This window comes from Cuculus canorus, chromosome 3 (assembly GCF_017976375.1).
Source record: "Cuculus canorus isolate bCucCan1 chromosome 3, bCucCan1.pri, whole genome shotgun sequence".
Taxonomy (NCBI): domain Eukaryota; kingdom Metazoa; phylum Chordata; class Aves; order Cuculiformes; family Cuculidae; genus Cuculus; species Cuculus canorus.
The window spans coordinates 111,898,942-111,917,658 of NC_071403.1; the positions used below are offsets into that span (position 1 = coordinate 111,898,942).

At 42.1% G+C, this 18,717-nt stretch overlaps 1 protein-coding gene across 3 annotated transcripts in view; it reads left to right on the forward strand.

The window, feature by feature from the left end:
• The first annotated feature begins 3,971 nt into the window (after positions 1 to 3,971).
• LPIN1 (lipin 1) overlaps positions 3,972 to 18,717 on the forward strand; it is an 81,750-nt gene continuing 67,004 nt past the window's right edge. The window contains exon 1 of one of the 3 annotated variants that reach the window (XM_054062902.1): positions 3,972 to 4,243. Coding sequence is in view for 2 of the 3 variants with exons in the window: in XM_054062901.1 (XP_053918876.1) it covers positions 4,902 to 4,982 (81 nt within the window). In the remaining variant the exon portion in view is untranslated. Of the gene's footprint in view, positions 4,244 to 4,775; positions 4,983 to 18,717 lie in introns of those variants that run through there. The other 2 variants (XM_054062901.1, XM_009559634.2) reach the window with 2 other exon arrangements.

Below are 18,717 nucleotides of genomic sequence, written 5' to 3' on the forward strand. Positions count from 1 at the left end.
GTGTGAACACCCGGCTCAACAGGACCCATCATCTGCCACGTGCTGCTGCGCTGGGCTGGCTGCGGGGCTTGGCAGTGGATCACTAGAATTATTCCATCCTGAGGTCTGTTCCGCAGCCACTGCCATGGGCTTGTAGGGCAAAGGACCATGCCGGAGCTGTTTCTCTGAGTGGTAGCGCATTGCAATTAACTTAAAGACCAATCTTGGCTTGCATCCATCTGCCACGTGCTGCTCACCCAGCGAGCAGAGTCCTGCACCCTGGCAGGCACCCACACGCTGCTCCGCAGCCTTTCACCACGCACACCTCCTTTCACCCACGTTACCTCTTCCACCAGAGTTCTCCATTCACACATCATCCCCTACCCCTCAGCAAGCAGCCTTAGTATTTCATCAACTGTCACTGAAAAACAGTGGCTATGCTGGTGTGAAATAATATCCATATTCTTTTCTTTTTTTCCTACTTCCTGAAGGACGCTGCTCTTCAATAAAAAGCTAGTCCCGTATATCCTCTGCCCACTGACTGCCTTCTACCCCTTATACCTACTCCATTCTTAACCTGGAGAAATACTCGGTGGTTCTGGTCATTTGCAAATGCTTTTGTGACATTTCCAGTCCTGTTCTTGCAGACCCCCAAAATAAGCATTGATGACTGCGGAGAAAACAGCTCTCAGAGTTCTGAGGCAATAGTCCAGTTGCTGGAATTGCCCGTTGCTGGCATATTTTTTGGTAAGGGTGTGATGTGGTGTGGAATATAACAGCAAGATTCCTGCTCAGTGAGAAGAAGACATTAAAATCATGACATTAAAATCATGACATTAAAACTGTCATGATTTTAAGAAAGGCTTCATAAAGCTTCTTCATATGTAAATGTGATTTTGGTTAAAAGCCCCAAGAACATTAAAATGTTTGATTTAGATTTACGTTTTAATAAAAAACAGAAGGAAATTTCTTCACACTTGTTACATAACCAATGTGTTTTTTATGTACTTAAACTCTGAACACACTAAGGAGTATTATTCTGGCAGTGTAACCACTGGATTAATTCTACATCATACGATATCGATGCAGAATGTGCTTTTGCAAGCACACAGAACCTTTTCTTTTGGTGATCATGTGATTTCGTTCTATTCAAACTTAAATTATTCTTGTAAATGTTGTCGATTTATTGGCTATAAGTCTCATAGATCTGTCCCAGACAAGATGGAACCTGTGCTGGGACTGCTTGGCAGCACTGTGTGCCAGTCTATAACCCCTCATGTTTGGGCTGAACGCATCACCTTGAATCGTACCTCTGCAGGAGATGCAAAACAGAAGAGTTGCAATTCAGCAGCTGTGTAAGGTAGGTACAATTCTTGCTTTCTTTATATATCCCTATTTAAGGTACCAAGGCACTATAAATTGCCGGGGTGTTCATGAGACAGAAGACTTTACAGCAAGAACTGCAGTAAAGTGAAAAGACTGGAGAAAGTTGAGCAATTTTAGGTGAGTGGCACTACCCCAGTATAGCAGAGTTCTGAATGCACTTAAAAATATCTTAAGTTAATCTTTAAGTTGAATAATTATTCTGTTAAAAATAAGACGACACAATTGAAGTTCACACCAAGGTTACCATGAGCTAATATTACTATATTTAAATACTCTGAGATGATTACAAATGTTTTTTTACCTTCTCATGATACAGCGCTTGCAAATGCTGTTTATAAAAAGAAGTTGGCTCATGTTTACGCTGTGTCAGTCAGTGAAATCACTGGGCAATGTTTAAAACTGACATCAAGATTTCAGTTTACACTGCATAATTATCCAATGAAACTCAGAAACTCATGGCTACAGGATCTCACAGAAGGCTATGGGCTGAGCAGGATTCCAAAAAACATTGCAAATTTTATGTGAAGTGTGATTCTGAGAATATCTTTCAGGATACCAGACTATCAAATGCATTGATCTAGGAACAGCAGTCGTTGGGTTCATATATACAGTGTAGAAGAAATGCTCGTACTTGTTAGGGCTTCCTGGTGAAAGCAGAATGGTCCTGAAGTTGGACGGTGCAGAATATGGCAAAGGCTTCAGAAATACAGCGTGCTGGGAAAGATGCACAGGCCCTTATTTCATAAATACACATTATGCAATGTATCACAACTATTTAAGTGTTATTTACGATAGATTGTTATACTTATTCATAGCTTAAAAGCAAATTTAACAGAAGAAACATGCGGGACAGTGGAAAATTACTCCAACAAACATTGGTTCCTATCTTTTAAGCCTAGTGAATAGATCTTTCAGCAGAGGCAGGAATGCCATTGAAATTCATTAGGTGTGGCATTTCCCTGTTTAGCCGAAATGAGAAGAATTGTATTGAATTTCCTTCCCTGAAATTGTTACGGAAAGAAAATGTGATCTGTCAGATAGCTAATAAATGGCTTTCTGTTCTCACAGTCTTAACATTTGGAGTACAACAGAAACGAGTAACCCGAACATCTTGGTAAACTACGTGCTGTGCTGTTTGCTCTTGGAAGTGACTCGAGAGTGACTTGGCTATTTGGGCCACCTCAGGTTCTGAGTTTCTAATGTAAGAAATGAAAGAATCTAAGCAAGCATCATTTTTTTTCTGAAAATTAAATCTCTTTCAGATGTCTTCCAAATCAGCGTCCTGTGATCCTAAGCCACTCATCCAGTGGGAAATCCATCAGGGACTGGCAGTGGTGGGCCAGAGCGGCAGAGTTTCAAGGACAGGAGTAGGTCAGAGATGGCAGCAGAACACTGCCAGCCAGGGATGCTGAGGGCAGCCCAGTGGACTCCCGTAGGCTCAGTGAGTAGCTGGAGTGATCCAAGAGTGTTTCGCCTGCACCTGATGCTTGTCCTGTGATGCAAACTGACATTTCCTTTGCCGTGTCAGACATTTGCAGCAGTTTGGCGGCTGTGTTAGTTTTGATTGATGCACAGGAATAACACCTTGTTCCCGATACTCTGGAAGCTTAAAAGCAACTCCGTGCAGCTGTGACCTTCCCTCTCAGCTGGGATATCACAACTCTTCTTGAGATTCCAGAACAAAATATTTTAGGAAACTGTTTTGGACTTTAAAAAGCCCTGCATGTTTTATATATATGTATTTATTAATTTTATATATATGTATTTATTAATTTTATATATATAAATATTTATATTTATATATAAAGTGCCTATCACCAGGTGTGATAGGACAGGGTTCAGCCTGCAAGTACCTCAGCACTCTTGTTTCCAATCAATTTATAATAAGATAAATACACAAGACAGCCCGGCTGGTGTTCAATACTCCATTGGGGCTGGAGGGAGACCCACAGTGAATGACAACAGCTTGCGCTGTGACTTCTCTAACTGTGCTGCAGAGCCATGCAGGTATGGCAGAAGGGCAGTGGGACACGAAGGCTCACGCCCGCTACCAGTCAAAATGTTCCAGCAGCAGGGATAATTTTGGGATGGTTTGTGATAAGAAGGATGACAGAGGCAAGTACAGATGATGCTGGTGGTGTTGAAAAGAACACACTGTCAAATCACAGCCTGTGTGGCTGCGGTACCCTAATCCTCAAGCAGATAATGCCCAGCGGGCAGCTGGTTTCCAGAGAGAGCTGTCACTTTTTAGTCCTCTCTGTGTTTACATGCTGCCCAGTTTCGTGACACCCACAGTGATCAGAGACCACCCACTGGCAACTGGCTGTTCCTCTACTCAATGATGTATTTCCAAAGTTTTCCTTTTCCATCACCTAATTATTTTCATACTTACTCAATTTGCATATAGCTTAAAGTTAAATGTCAAACACAGCTGGGCATATTTGTTCATTTGATAATCATTATCAGCTTGTAGCTAAGGAAAGGACTCTCCTGCGGTGCATGAGCCATAAATAGCCCATTTTGTTATATATCTCAGTGGGAAGATTTAGAAGCCTTTGCTCAATGTCATAGATGTATCAGAAGCTTCAGGGGTTTGGTAGCAATTTCATTTCACCAGCTACTGCGGCTGGTTTCCTTGTAAGCAGAGGAAAAATAAATATTAAAATTCAAGTAAAAGGTTGTGAATTTGAAAGCACATCATAGCTGTGAATTAGGGGTCAGTTCAAGAACAAAGTCTCCTCTAGGACTGTTCTCAGAGACAAAGCTGTCATTCCCGTCAGCTGCCAGAAGTGATTTTAGGTGCTGGACCTGGCAGTCCCTTCTTACAGAACCAGAAGTCTCACAGGTGTCAGAGCAAGTTTGTTTGAAGTTACATCAGGTAAGATCTATAATAATTGGATTCTACACTCTGGTACCAAACCAAACAGGAACAGAAGACCAAAAGGGTCAAACAGAAAAGAAAAAAATCCTCTTTCAAATGTGATTGTGCAGAAGAACAGAAAAGTTGTCTTGGCTTCACATGCAGACAGTTATGGTTGTGGAGTTGTGCAGCTGTGCAGAAAGGCAGAATTAGATTTTGACATCAAGAACCTGTCATAAAAACAAACTTAAACCATTAAAATTCATGCAAAATATGATTAATGATGGTAATAAAATGTTGTTACTGAAAATTCCTTCTATTTTGTTCACTGAATTTATAACTCAGCAAACGGTCTGACCATAAAATCTTACATGAAAGTAAGGATGTTGACTGTTTGGAAGTGAATTTGTGTTTGTCAGGCTCTAATTTTTCACTGAACCTTGTGACTTAGCCAGGATACTTTAGGACTTTGCAAGGAAAGTGTGCTCTGGTTTACTGAGCTCAGGTTTCTTACTCTGACTGTGCTTCCAAGAACTTCAGCAGGTAAAATTAGCAAGCAAACAAGATCACTGGGAAATTATATTCCTTGGAGCTTTATTGTCAACAGCTACAACCTGAAGGCAGCATTTTTGTATATGGTTAAAACCAATAGTGGTTTTAGTAGCATATAAAGAGAATGAGGGAAAAGAATCGGCCAAGGATGTCATCTGAGGAGGACGACCAATCAGAGACCCCCACTGGCTCCCCTTGGTCTTGGGTAAGAACTTATGCCCTAAGGGTTCATAAATATAATTTTAAAGCTCTAGGAAAAAAGCAACAAGATGTGCTGCGTGAACCTAGATAGAACCGGGTATCATCAGCTTTCTTAATCTCCTGTTGAAGTTTGTATTTCAAATTCTACCTGTGGACATTTAAAAAAAGAATGGGAATGGGGAAAATCTTCTTTTGCTTCTCTTGTGTATGCCAGATGTTACAATAAACCTGGCTGATTCTGTACTGTTTGCCTTGCTCTTATTGGCTGTGTAAGACAGCACTGTTGAAAGGTATCTTTTAGATATAACGGAGGGAAAATGATGTGAGCAACAGTGTAAACGTTTGCTCTGAAGGTCTGAATTAAGAAAAGAGCCAATGAGAGCCCTGTTACTAATACAGAAATGTCTTGCCATCAGTTTTTTCAGTAAGATAGAAGCTGCCTTAATGAAAGAGAATCTGCACTGGTGGTCCAATATCAGTTGTTGCATGGTCCGGTATCTTAAGATCTGGGCTTGATGCCTAAACCTGGTAGAGAAAACATAGGTCAGTACAATTTTCTGATGGAAAGAGAGGATACATTCATTCTGAAAGGGCTTTGAGTGGAAATAGAAACAGCTCTACTTAATGGACTGGGAATTGTCTAAGTTTCAGGAAAAGAGGAGGGGGTAAAACCAAGGGTGTCAATTAATTACAAAAAAAAAGTACTAAAATGATTTTAAAAACAATTATATGTCTTGAAATTAGTATTTACGGTTTCATTTCATAACTGTAACTTTTCATATCTTCTTACAATCATACACATCCATGATTTTTCTGGAAATGTCAATGTTTGGAACAGTTTCTACATATTTGTGGTCAGGCATGAAAATGTCTGTAAGCATGAACTTGATATTTCCTGCAGGTACCCGAAGAGTTATCAGAGATAATTGCTTTTTGAGGGTAAAAGGCATAGATTAAATTGTTTTAGCTGATGATAGGGATGTGGATTTGAAATAGTCTCATCTTTGGAAGAGCATGCAGGGAGGATGATAAGGAGTACCAGTTGATTTCACTATCAGGACATGGGTTTCTTGCTGAGCAGCAGGATTTGTGTGTTGGTCAATGTCTGTTTTTGATGGATAGGAAGATAATTTATAGATGTTGATTTCTTTATTAAACCTAAGTGGAAATTGTCTATTTCCACTTAAAATTGCCTACAGACTGAGCAGAATGGAGGCTGGCTGTGGAGAGAGAGGTACTGAAGAGTTAGCTCACACTTGGAGAGCTAAGGAACATATAAACCTCATTCAGTATAAACCAACTTCTGAGTATAAACACAGAAGACAGGGATTTGTTATTTATTTTTTTCTTAACTTCAGAAGCCTTTGGACTTCTGGCTATCAGTTTTATTAAAAAATAAGATGTTCTACATGACATTTTGACTATTGTGTTTATATTCTTAGCTTAAGTTTCCTTATGGGAATTTCCTTCAGATATAAATCTTTTAAATTGCCAAGGGAAATCATGGATTCCACTGCTCCATGGAACAACCTGTTCTGCAACCAATGTGTAAGTTTCATTACAAGCGAAATAAACAGCGTTATTCAGCGTATAAAACATATTGGATTTCTGATAGAAATAGATGTGCTAAAGATCATTTGAAACTGTTTCTATTGGCCTTTAGGGGCTGCTGACTCTGGGCTTCTGCTAAGGGCTTCAGAAAAGAAGGACCATTTCCCTCCATAGGTTTACTGAGGTGCTTCTGCATGTCGGTATATTGTAGAGTACAGAGAAAATTGTGAAGAGTATGACAGAATGCATATGTTTGAGAAAATTAAAAGCTCATAATAGACAGTTCTTCAATAAAAAGATTCCCTAGGCATGCAAAGATAAACATGTGACCCCAGGCTTTGAAATGCAGCATGTAATTAAAAATTACACGCTTCCAGAAGTAAAAATTTGGGGTTTTTTGTTAGCATCTAGACCTCAAAACACTTCCTCTGACTTACCATGAAGATGCAAGAGGACCACACAACTATAATTTCATACAGATATTTTCTTTCATTTTTTCTTTCCCTAAGGATATGATTAAGATTGTACAATTCCGTCCTTTGCAGAGGAGGAATAAAGAAAAAAAAAACCAGATGAATTATGCACTGTTGAAAGAAGCTTTTCGAAGATGGTGGGGATGGTGGTACCAGAATTTAAACACAAGTGCCCTTAGACTTTAAACAGAAGGATACTTATGAAGATAGTTTTAAGGTAACCACACAAATTAGGCAGCAAGAGAAAATTACCTTAAAAACCTGCATAATCAGTCCATTTTTTTTTCCACTTTTGCCCAGTCATTGACAATGTGATGGCATGCGAAGTTTCAGTAGAACATAATGACTAGCATGTGTTGTTGCAAATGGGAATGTTTGGAAGGGAGAGCTGCCAGAGCAGCGTGACCTGAAGCCCAGGTTGCCGCTGGTCTATTTAGATTATGCTGTCCTTAAGTATTTGCCATTTTAGAACTGCTGTGAAAGCGAGATAATTACAAATCCTCTGCAAGTGTTATAGCACGTTGCCACAACTTTGTATGGATAATACAAAGATGGATACATCTAGCTCATTCTGGCACCAGTTTAGTGCATGCCTACCTTGAGTGGAGGCTGCTATACATATGCTATAGTCTTCTCTTGTGTTGGGGAGAGCTTATTTCACCGTTCTGGATAGCTTTGGATAGCTAAAGCTTCTCCAGTTCATCCTTGCCCCCTACACGCATTGTACTGGCAACAAGCCCAGGCTGCACCCTGCAAGGGCGGGAGGAGGTGATGGCTGGGGAGGGGAGAAGTTCATGATGTACAGAAACAGAGGCAGAAGACAACACTTCTACCTCAGGGGAATGGTCTGGCTGTGATGGAGAAGTGAAATGCAGCAGCGCTGTGCTGCTGATGTTTCAGCAAAGCTGGCTCTTCCCTACTACCCTCTTCCCACTGGTGACAAACCCTCTGTGACAGACTCTACCAGCCTGCAGACAGTGACAGAATCTGCAGGCGTCTGACAAGCGGGGCCACGTGTTCCTGGTGAGGAGTTTGTCCTGACCTCACCATCGGCATTGGGCTGGCACTGGCAACCGCATTAGAGCATATTCACCAAACAAGATGGCCTGGGGTAGCTGGAGAGGGTAGGGACCATTCTCGTACTCACGTGTCCCTCCCTGAAACAATGCTCACCCCGGTCCATTGTTCAGATACTGCTGCTTTGCGGGGTGGCCCTGTGCTGCCCTGTTTCCTCTGCTCTGCTGGGACAAGACAGCAAGGCAGTGGAGCCACTACATCGTATGCCCACACAACACCAAAAAGCCAAGCCAGGCCATAAATAACAACCGCAGCAAAGCGGTGCTGTGGTTGCAGGGCTGTACGCATGGCATGCAAACCTGATTTCCCATTGTGGAACACTGTGGAACTGCGGTGGCAGCTGGACTTGTGTCACGCGCTGCTGTTGGCAGCTGGGTGCAAGTGTGATGTGCAGGGATGAGGCTGGTGACAGGGACATGGAAGAAGGCCCTTTATTCCAGTGATTGCTTGGATTCCAGCTTTCCCATTGTTTCACTCGTTCAGTAAGGGGCAATCATATCCACCAGGGCAAAAGACTATCTTGGATGGAGACAAGGTGCCTGGCTTGACTTGCCCCCAGCATCCCTGGGCGTTGCTGCCCTCCTGCTGCATCCCCTCAGCAGCCCCAGGGGCTGGGCCATGAGGGGATTTTCTGAGTTACACTTTGTGGTGGGCATTGCAAGCCAGTAACACGCTCAGAAAAAAACCCAAACAAACACTGGAGAAAAGAGAATACTATTAAAACACCTCCATGCTCTCCTAATGGTGGTGTTTGTTACAATTTAACCCCATAAAGATGTGTTTTTACCTGATATCTAATAAAACACTGTGGGCTATGTAATTTAGCTAACAGATGCTGTTCACAATTAGTGTGAACAGTGTGAAATACCTAGGAGGGACATTGAAAATGTTTATACACTCCCATTACCACATTTTACAGCAGGACTGGGTCTGCCAAAGCATAGAAGACACAAGGAGATCTGTGCAAATTCCTGAACCAAATACAAACTTCCCATATGGCCCTAGATAAAATTGAGGCTGTATTTTCTGTTTTTCCACTTATTGTAGGTAGCTCTGCTTTGACATCCCGGCTCAAGACCTTCATATTCAGAGGAATTTCTACAGCAAGGGCTGAGTATCTCTGAAAATTCCCCCCTAAGCCACTTGTACTGGGTACCCAAAGAAAACGGGCATACTTGAAAACTGTAACTTTTATTTCCTTTCTCCCCCCAGCCTTTTCAGGTTAATCTAACCTGAAGTTTATATTTTGAGATCCTCTGGGAGAAGCCTTCTAGAAATATAAAGCCTTGATGCAATTAAGCTGCCATCTGCTGCCAGTGCTACAGCTACAGATGATGCTGCCATGGGAGAGGGATTTGTTGGCTTCTCAAGGGCAAATTTCTATCAGTCTCTGCCCAGTCCCAGGGCAAAGCACTGGGTCATTGATGAAACACTGTCATTTCTCCAGGGCTGCAGATTTACCACATTACAGTGGGGGTAACAATTTTATTAGCAGCATTTCCTTTGGAAAGCTGAAAACATCTGTGTGTCTCACACTGTGAGATTTTACTGCAAAAAAAAAGGGTAAAATGCATAAAATGGAAAGAGCAGGCTAGAGCCAGAAGCTGTTCTCACCCCACAATGCTGTGCTGGTTCAGGCCATCTGGAGATCAGAGCCCTTTTACCCCACGGCTGCTGTCACCTCGAGTCTCCTGCACTTTACAGCAAGGACGCCTACAGCTACTGTGACAGCAGGACTATTCTAGCTCTGGGACTGCCCCATCCCAAGGAAGGATATCTCACACAGGGCCTGGTTTCCCCCTTGGCTTTCTGACCTGTCACTGATCTGTATCACTTCAGGCACAAGGGTTCAACTACTGCCCTGTGCATTGTGTGGGTTCCTCCTCTGTTTTATTTTGTTGGGCTTTTTTTCGCAGTAATGTGCTGAGCAGACCTCAGGCTTTCCAGAGGCAGGAGCTCAGCAGCTGCAGCCCATGGAGCAGGTGCCGCCTGGTTGCAGCGCTTTGCTCCCATTTCACAGTGCTAACACTTCAGTGACCAGAGGATGGATTTTTGCAAGGGTAAATATGTCTCAATGGTATTCACTGCAGATCTGCTTTCCTTCAGCCTCAAGCACATGTTCTGCCTTCCCACCTACTGAAAAACAACAGTAAATTGAACCCAGACCCTTCCCTGTGGTTCACCCTAGAGCTAACAGAGTCCCTTTTTGGGGAGCTGACTGGAGACCAAGTCCTTTTGCGTTTTATTTAGAGCAGACTGCTGGAGGTCAGCAATCCTTCTGTATCTGGAGATCATGTCTCAGAGAGCCTGTTCTGTCTTAATATAGATTTGAAAGTTCAGCTTGGTCCATGGGGAGCAAAGGCTGTGAGGGCAATCAGTGGTAGGCAAATAGGATGAAGGCTGTCAGCTGCTTTGCACCCTTCGCCCCCCCAGTTCCTGTTGCCTACGCGGCCTTTCTTGATAACCTTTCTTTGCATGATGAGTAACACTTTAATAACACCGATTTATCTTGTGCTGCCGTAATTGCAATTGGAGTGTTCCAGCTCTCCTGCTCCTGGCAGTGGTCTGTGACACATGAATTTCACCTGAAACAAGAGTTTGCACAATGTCAAAGCCAAGACCTAAGGACCTATCAGCCCAGGGGTGAGCCGCAGCGGCTCTGTCTGAAGAGCAAAGCAAAACCTACTCATTGAGATCTGGGCTGCAAGTACAAAATACCAAAACATCCCTAAAAGTGAAGCATATAAGAAAATCCAGTCCAATCAGGCAGAAAGCACAAACATGTCTTAAGGAACCAGGGCTGCCTTAAAATCAGAGATTTTGGAAAGCAGTTCCCTACTACCCACTTTCAGACATTTACACTTAAAAAAATTATCAAGCTTTTACCAGTCAAGGTGAAGATTAATTTTTTTTTTTTTTCCATTTAAAGTCCCCTGTGTCCAGGAGATAGGAAAAAACTTCCTGATAAGCAGCAGGAGCGTAGCACACTGCGGGCTCCCATGGAGCTCTGATTCCAAATCAATGAGCAGATAAGGGCTGGGCTGTCATCATTTCCCACCACCATCACTCAAGGATCTGTAAGGCCAAGGGTATCATAACGGGGTGCACACAAAAAAGGACCATCCTGTTGGCACTCCAGAATGTGCAATCTCTGGTTTTAATGGGCACAAACTGGGGACATCATGGCAAATGGTTCAGGAAACATAGAGCTGCCTTCTGCTTTGCTTGGAAACGTATAGAGCAGTGTTGTTGCTTTTTAAGGAAATGGGAGCAAATGGCCTTGTGGATATTGTTCCTTTTACAGAGATAGAAATAAGGAGGAAATTGCAAACAGAGCCGCGTATGTTCTAGACTAGAGATGGGCATGGAAGTGAGCCTGGGAGCAGAAAGTGAAGCTGTGCTTGCCCATGGAAAAAAGGAGCCATGAGAAGGGCATGCTTTACTACAAAGCATTATGTGTGTCCATCCTGACAGAGCACGCTGCCTTACATTTATCTGCCATGCTCACAGTTTAAATGCACTGTGTATTAGAACTGAGACATGTCCCACTTGAACTGCGGGTCAAGAAACTTGGACTGCATGTCAGGACTTGGACTGCAGGTCAGGACTGCAGCGAGAAAAGGAAGTGACCCTGAGATCATCCTCAGAATCAGTTTTCTCTCTTGGTACCAGTAGCCACCCTCACAAGAAAAGTGGTCAGTACTTTTACGAGAAATTACCAGTATAATGTCAACTATGTGAGCACAGAAGGAAAAAAAAGTTCCTGAAAACATTTTTGACTTAACATATGGTCTGTATTGTTCCAGCTGAAGCTGGTATCTTCTGTTGTACCTTCATTGCCAGCCTTGAGCTCTCTGTACACCTGTGCCACTGCCCATCATTGCTGTATCGGGATGGTTTCCTGCACAGCAAAAGAGACACTCTGGTCAGCTTTGCAGAGCCCCTTTGCTCTGTGCCCTAGAAGGGCCTTGCACTCCCCTTGGGGCAGGAATTTTGTGTGCTTGTGTGTGAGTTTTGTTTAGGTTTCAACAACTGAAGTGATAAAGGAAATAAGTAAAAAAATGTTAAAAATATGTATTTTTAATAAGGCCTTTGGGGACATGAGGTTTCAGTGTCTTGGAAAATCCTGTGGCAGTGCCATGGCCCTCAGGGGCAGGAGTCAAATCCCTCAGTAGTAGCACTTAGAAATTATAGCACTTTAAATCTTCAGTGAGTGGCAAGCTGTGATTTTTATCTTTACAGTCTCCCAGGAAATTCATCATCAAAACCACAGACCACAGCACAAGAGAGCAATCATTTACTTGAACACAGCAGGCACTATATTACAGGCACTGTTACCAGGCAATAGAGACCTACCCATTCACAATAAAGTCTCCATCCTTCCTTCTGAAAGACCAAGAAGAAAATACTTGGTGGTTGGAGTTAGGTGGTTTCTATACGCTCTTGCCCTCTCTTCAGTCTTCTCTGTCTTCTGAATTTCACAAAAGCCTTGGTCTGATCTTAGATTAAGTCCGGTTTTGCAGCATCTCTGCTGAAATGCGCTGCTATAACGGATGAGCAAATTGTCCTTTGCCGAACAGAGAATACCAGGGATGAAGGCGTTGCATGAGTGTTCCTGAGCAAGGGAATCGTTTAAGGATGAACCCCACAGAAGAGTAAGATTTTGCAGGATTAATCTAGACATTAATATAGCACACAGAATATCATTACTTTCCTCCTCCTCCTTCTTTACTTCTTCAGTGGCCAAAGCCTGAAGCTTGGACCCTTTGAGCTATGTGGTAGATATCTGATCCACAGATCTGGTGGATAGTTTTAACACTTTCTTCTTTTAAATACAGAGCAAATAACACATCTGCGTAGCCACAAAACCAAAAATTATGTTTTCCTTCTTTCTAACCAAATCCTACAGTTTTTTCTATTTATCAGTTTATTAATGTTAATTTCTTTCAGGCCAAAATACTGTGAAACTCTGTAATATGGAAAAAAATAGTAAGAATAGCTGTGTCATGAACATAATTTGCTATAATTCCCTGAAACCTCTATGGGCTACAAAATAGCTTAAAATGAAACAAATTTTCCAGTGGATTTTCACGAACACGGTGCAAACTCCAATTGTTCTCCCTTCTGCACAACAGAAGTTGTGTGGCTGCCAAAAGGCCTCTGAAGTGAAGGATTTCTAAACCAAAAGCGACCTCCAGTGGTCGCACACATTATTTACGGCCGATGCCTCTTGCTGGAAATGAGGCAACGTGATAATTAACACATAATTAAGCCCGCAGCAAGCATGGTCAATTAAATTGGATGTATCTTTAAAAACAAGTCAGTTAATCAGGATGTAAGAATACTTTGTACGCTTGCTAATCAGTATGATTTTTTTTTTCCATTTATTTACCTTTACACCAGTGTTTTACATCTCAGGAGGTGCTCTTTCAGCTTTATGCTGGGGTATGACAAGTCATTCTATTCGCTCACCCTCTGCACATAGCACAGCTTTGATCCTAAACATCCTTCGTATAGCAATTTACTACAGGACAGACGTGACCTTTTAAAAAGCAATTAATATATCATCAAGCATCTCAAGGATTTCCACATAGCTTTGCTAATAAAGTAATTATTTTTCCTTTAAAAATCTGGAAATCATGATGGATCGCCCTGTCTTTTCATAAGTATTTTAGGATCCCATGGACTCATTTCTTGGATGCCTGAAGGCAGAGAAACGTGAGGCACAGGAATAAGTTGGGGCTTTGTGTATTTCATCCCAGTAAATATCTCTGAGAAATCGCTATACTTCAGAGATATCCTTTCATCATAAATGTCTGAGAACCTCCTGTCTGTCAGCTTTTGCTTAGACGTTTAAAGTGTCAAAGGCACCTGTGCGGGGCGTCTTTCCTGAAGGGGGACAGTTGGGAAATTCAATAGAAATACAGTCTTTAATAGAGAAATAGATTGCAAGAAATATCTGTCTGAAAAAAATCTCTTGAAAAACAACATTTTCCTTTATTTGTATTAGCCTAATTTAAAATAAAACAGATTAAACTTAAAGGAGAGTTTTTTCCATAGGCATTTAAATGTCCTTTGTCTTCATATCCTTAGTTGGATTCACCGGCTAAGTCCTGGCATATTTTGGAAGGTCAGCTGAAAAGCAACAGTCATCGCAATTGAGCTAATTTAAAGCAATACAGACATGAAATCTGGTTCAAATGTTTGGGTACTCACAAATCCCTTCCCCTGGAAATTTCATGTTGTATGTGCAAGAGAGGCCAAAATTTGAATGTAAGTCAAGTAAGCCTTGGCTCTCAGCTAAGACTGAGAAACAAACTGCAGCTCTTGGCCCAAGCAGTGGAGCACTGGCCCGAGACAGGATGACAAAGCTATTTTCCCTTGTGTTGCTGGATGAGTTTCAATGACCCACTGCAACTCTCTCGGTTGCTCCATCTGTTATAAGGGGATTATTCTAATAGCATCTTTTGTAATATACTTTGAGATTCATGGAGGCTGTGCTGTATTTAAGAGAGGGGTAATGAATCTAACAAACTGATTATAAACACAGTAATACTCCCCCGATACCCCCAGTGTAAAAAGTAATATTAAGTGAAGGAAGGTGAAATGGTAGAAGAAGGAAGTTTGCTTTATTTTTCATTTCATATGTCCCTTCTGCTCCCCTCCAGCAGCTGTTAGACTTGTGAAGTAGAAACTGATGAAGATGGCCACAGAACAAAATTTCTGCAGCAATGTATTTGGATATAAACAGAGCCATAAATTTTACATGTCACTCAAAATTGATAATATTTCTCTCTTTCCCCCTCTCCCCAGGACGGTAGGCTGTGCATAGTCAGTACTCAATGGTATAGCTAAGAACCAGTGGCTTCTTGTAACTCTTACTTATCTGACAAGTTCAGTGATTTTGATATTTTTTTCCTCCTCTTGTAAGCACTGCACAAATCTCACTAGATTAGGATATGATACAGAAAAGAAAACTGTGTTAGGATGTGAAACACAAAGAAGATGGATGGTAGAAAGGGAACGGCATTTTATCTTGGAATGACTGTGACAGACAAAACCATGGTTTATTAATAGAGGTTTGGCAGACATACTATACCAACACTTAATGACTGCAAGAATAAGACTGAAGCAGGTGTCTAATTTCCTGCAGGCAGTGCGTGCCTAATGGGTGACAGGCAATGGTCAAGTTTTCTGACCCAGTTTTCTCAGCGGTTCTGAGCAGTTGGGTAGGAGAGGGAGGTTTCTGTGATGGTAGAGGCATTAAGAAAATGTTTTGGACTAGATATTCAGACAGTGCTTAGTTCAGGACCCAGGTACGGAGCTTTGGTATGGGCTGGGCACCTTTCCTGTAGCCTGTAAGTAGGAAGGGACAGCCTGTGGGGATGGAGCTATCTTTGGAAGAAAGGGTGGGCCAAAATGGGAGTTAAATGCAAGAGTGAATCAGGGTCAGGGGGTGACAGATGACAGATGCAGAGGGATGGGGACACTGGGCAGTGGGTAAAAGAGTTCACTTCCACAAGTTACCAGTTTAAGATGTATGCAACAACTGGGCTGCATCCAGTCCAGCAACGCTCTCCGTTAGCTTCCAAAAGGACAGGCATCAGCCTTTAGCCCCGCTTCACATGACACCTGGGGAAGAAGCCTCAACTCCAGCCACTCCTGAGATTCCCACACGTTCGCTGTGGCTCCCTCCTCTTACTTTCCCATGATTTCATTACATCTCCACCCACGCTGGAGGGGGGCAAGATAGGATACTGCAGGTTTTTCTATTGCTTCTGTGTTCAGTGGAAAGAGAGGGTGTGTTCAAACCCACAGAAGGGTTCATTTCCACAGCCTAAAGACAACAGTCCCTTTGGAGTAAATCAGTCTTTAAAATTGTCTCTACCTCTCCACCACCTACACAGAGAACTGTAAGCTCACCTAGACTTTTGCTAAGTTTACGGGAGATGCTACTCACTGGGGACCTGGATAACATTTCCAATTGGGAGAGGCAGTTCCTCACTTTAACTGTCTTCTGCCAGTTCACAGAAAAATGGTATCCTTACTTGCTTGGTCATGTTGACCATTTATTATCTGCAAGACAAGGAACAAAAGCAGATCTGTGGGGAGAAAGGGTGAAAAAAAGTAAAGGCGAAAGAATAGCGGGCAGTTATAGAAATAGTCTTCCCAAGACAGGCCAGAGGTCCATTTATAGAAAAAAAGTCTATATTTGAGTGCTCTGTGTCATGGCATCCTAAGGCAGGTCAGGTGGATCATGCTTGGGCAATGCAACACTTGCTATTGATTAGCTGGCAGTGCTGGGTTTACAGCTGGACTCTATGATCTTAAAGACTTTTTCCATCCTCAGAGGTTCTGTGATTTTGTGATTCTGACTAGAAAGGGAATCCAGATGTAACTATCTTTGTTATGGAAGTCTAAGGTAAAGGGCGCAGCCCTAGGATCTGATCCTAATTAAGAACGGTGGCCTTGAAGTCAGAGGACTATTTGCTGTCCTTAAAGTCAGACAGGTGCACCTGGGTTGAATACAGGAGGGTTCTTAAGTTAAATACCTTCGCATAGTGTACCATGGGGACTCCAAATCTAATGCTAACACTAACAGTAGCAAACTAACACAGATGCAGGACATTTTTCTATGCAACTGATATCATGTAATTAAAACTGTGACCTGTGTGAAAAAGACTCTGAAAAGTTGTAGTCCTATGTTGCCACCTCAAGCAAAACACAAACAGCTGGAGCAGTGTGCTTGCTCCATGCAGGACCCCCTTCACAAACGAATAATTACAGTGTGAGCATTGCATAATGAAGTGAAAAGAAGTAAATATGTGAAGCCTGCTACAATGAACAGATTAACTCTTGTCACCATCTCATTTTTTGCTGGTTTCCTAACAAGTGAAGTTAATTTAAAAATTGATTCTGCTAGCCGGGAGTATCAGGAGGTGTTCATTTTTTCACAGATTGGTTAATAGTTCTTCATCCCTCTGAATGCTGGAATACTTTTCAAGTCCAATGCATTCAATAAAAAATATTCACAAAATAGAGCTTTGAATTCCTTGATTTCGCTTCTGGGCAAAACCAGCCCTGTGTAGGTAACAGAAACACCAGTCAAGACCCTCCACTGACAGAGGTGGATCCCTGATGTCCTCAGACATGTCACTGGACACAGGAAGAGGTTTATAGTGCAGGTCTCAAGAACCATCTCTCCTATCTGTTTGTAAACTACAAAACCAGAAAAGGGAGAGCCCCAGGGGATTCCTGAGGGCAGCTGGTTGCTGGTTTTTTTTAGTCCAGTGCTGCTTCACTACCAGACTAGAAGCAAAGGTATCTTCAGGAGTGTAAAACAGACACTTGTAATTAATGTTAGAACTTGTTACTCTATTCTGGGGTCAGCCAGCCCCACGTGAAGTGTCTGCTGGTGACATAAACTGCATGCTCCGCAGCCAGGAGCTGTAAAGCTTCACCCATGGCATCATGCTGCCTGGAGAAAAACTGTATGACATTTAATAAAAGAGAGTGATCAACGCCAGACCACTGAGCCTGGTGTAGGTAAAATACAGAGGGAGGTTGGAGGAGAGGCAGGGAACCTCTAAAAGCATGTTTTTCTTACATGGTGAAACGATTTCAAAGCCAATCCAATTATTTCAGTTTTAATTAAAGCACAGATAGGACCAAGAGATTATTAACATGCTTCAAAATATTTCTGAAGACTTTTAAAGCTTTTTGCATGAAAAAATATTAAACTTGCTCAGCCAAATTACTATGTTCCTGCCCTGTTGCATTTTGCAATGCCTCTCCCCAAGAATTTGAGTAAAAAACTTTCTCTTGTTCTGCACATGCTGTTTATCTACCAGTCAGTAAAGTTGCAGCATATTTTGATTGGGTTTTGTGACCACCTCCTTCTTCCTAGAAATAATAGTGAACATCATGTAGCATTAGTAAGAACAACAAATCATGTCCAACAAAAGGCTCACTTAGTTTCCCCTCCTCCTTATTTCCTGATCTCCTGGATAAAATCCCGTAGGGAGCTGCTTCCAAAGCCTGTTTATGAACTTGTGTTTACTTTTATGTATACGTAGTCTTTATTACACGTGAGCCCTGTGTACTGACCCAGGCAACTCAGAACCTTTGTGAACATTGAGAAATTCAGTTTCGTAAGAGTAGTCTGAGGTTGGTACAGTTTATTTTATATTTAAAAAAAAAACAAAAAACACAGAAACAGAGTGAGCTTAGCTGAATGCAGCAGAGTACAGAAAGCCTGAGACAGTGCCAGCCGTAACAGAGGTTTCCAAACTTCCTGATCCACCCCTCAGATGTAGGATTGTTTTTCTTCTCCTGTTGTTTCCACTCCAGAAATCTGATCTTAGAACACAAAGTCTGTCCTGTCCATGTTACAAGCATTCCCAAGTTCCACAAAATTACCTAAACTTACCTCCCAAAACGCTGTGGCTAGCAAAGCTCTTCAAAAAACTATGAAGACTATGCAAAAGACAATGATATATCTTGTTTAGCAGTTAGTAATGTGCTTGCGAGGCTTTAAGATTTGACTGCATGAAAGGTTTGAAGGAATCATGGTGAACCAATCTGTATTTTTCCCTAGATGGACAGAGAAATGTGGAAAACCCCTCGTGTATTTTAATT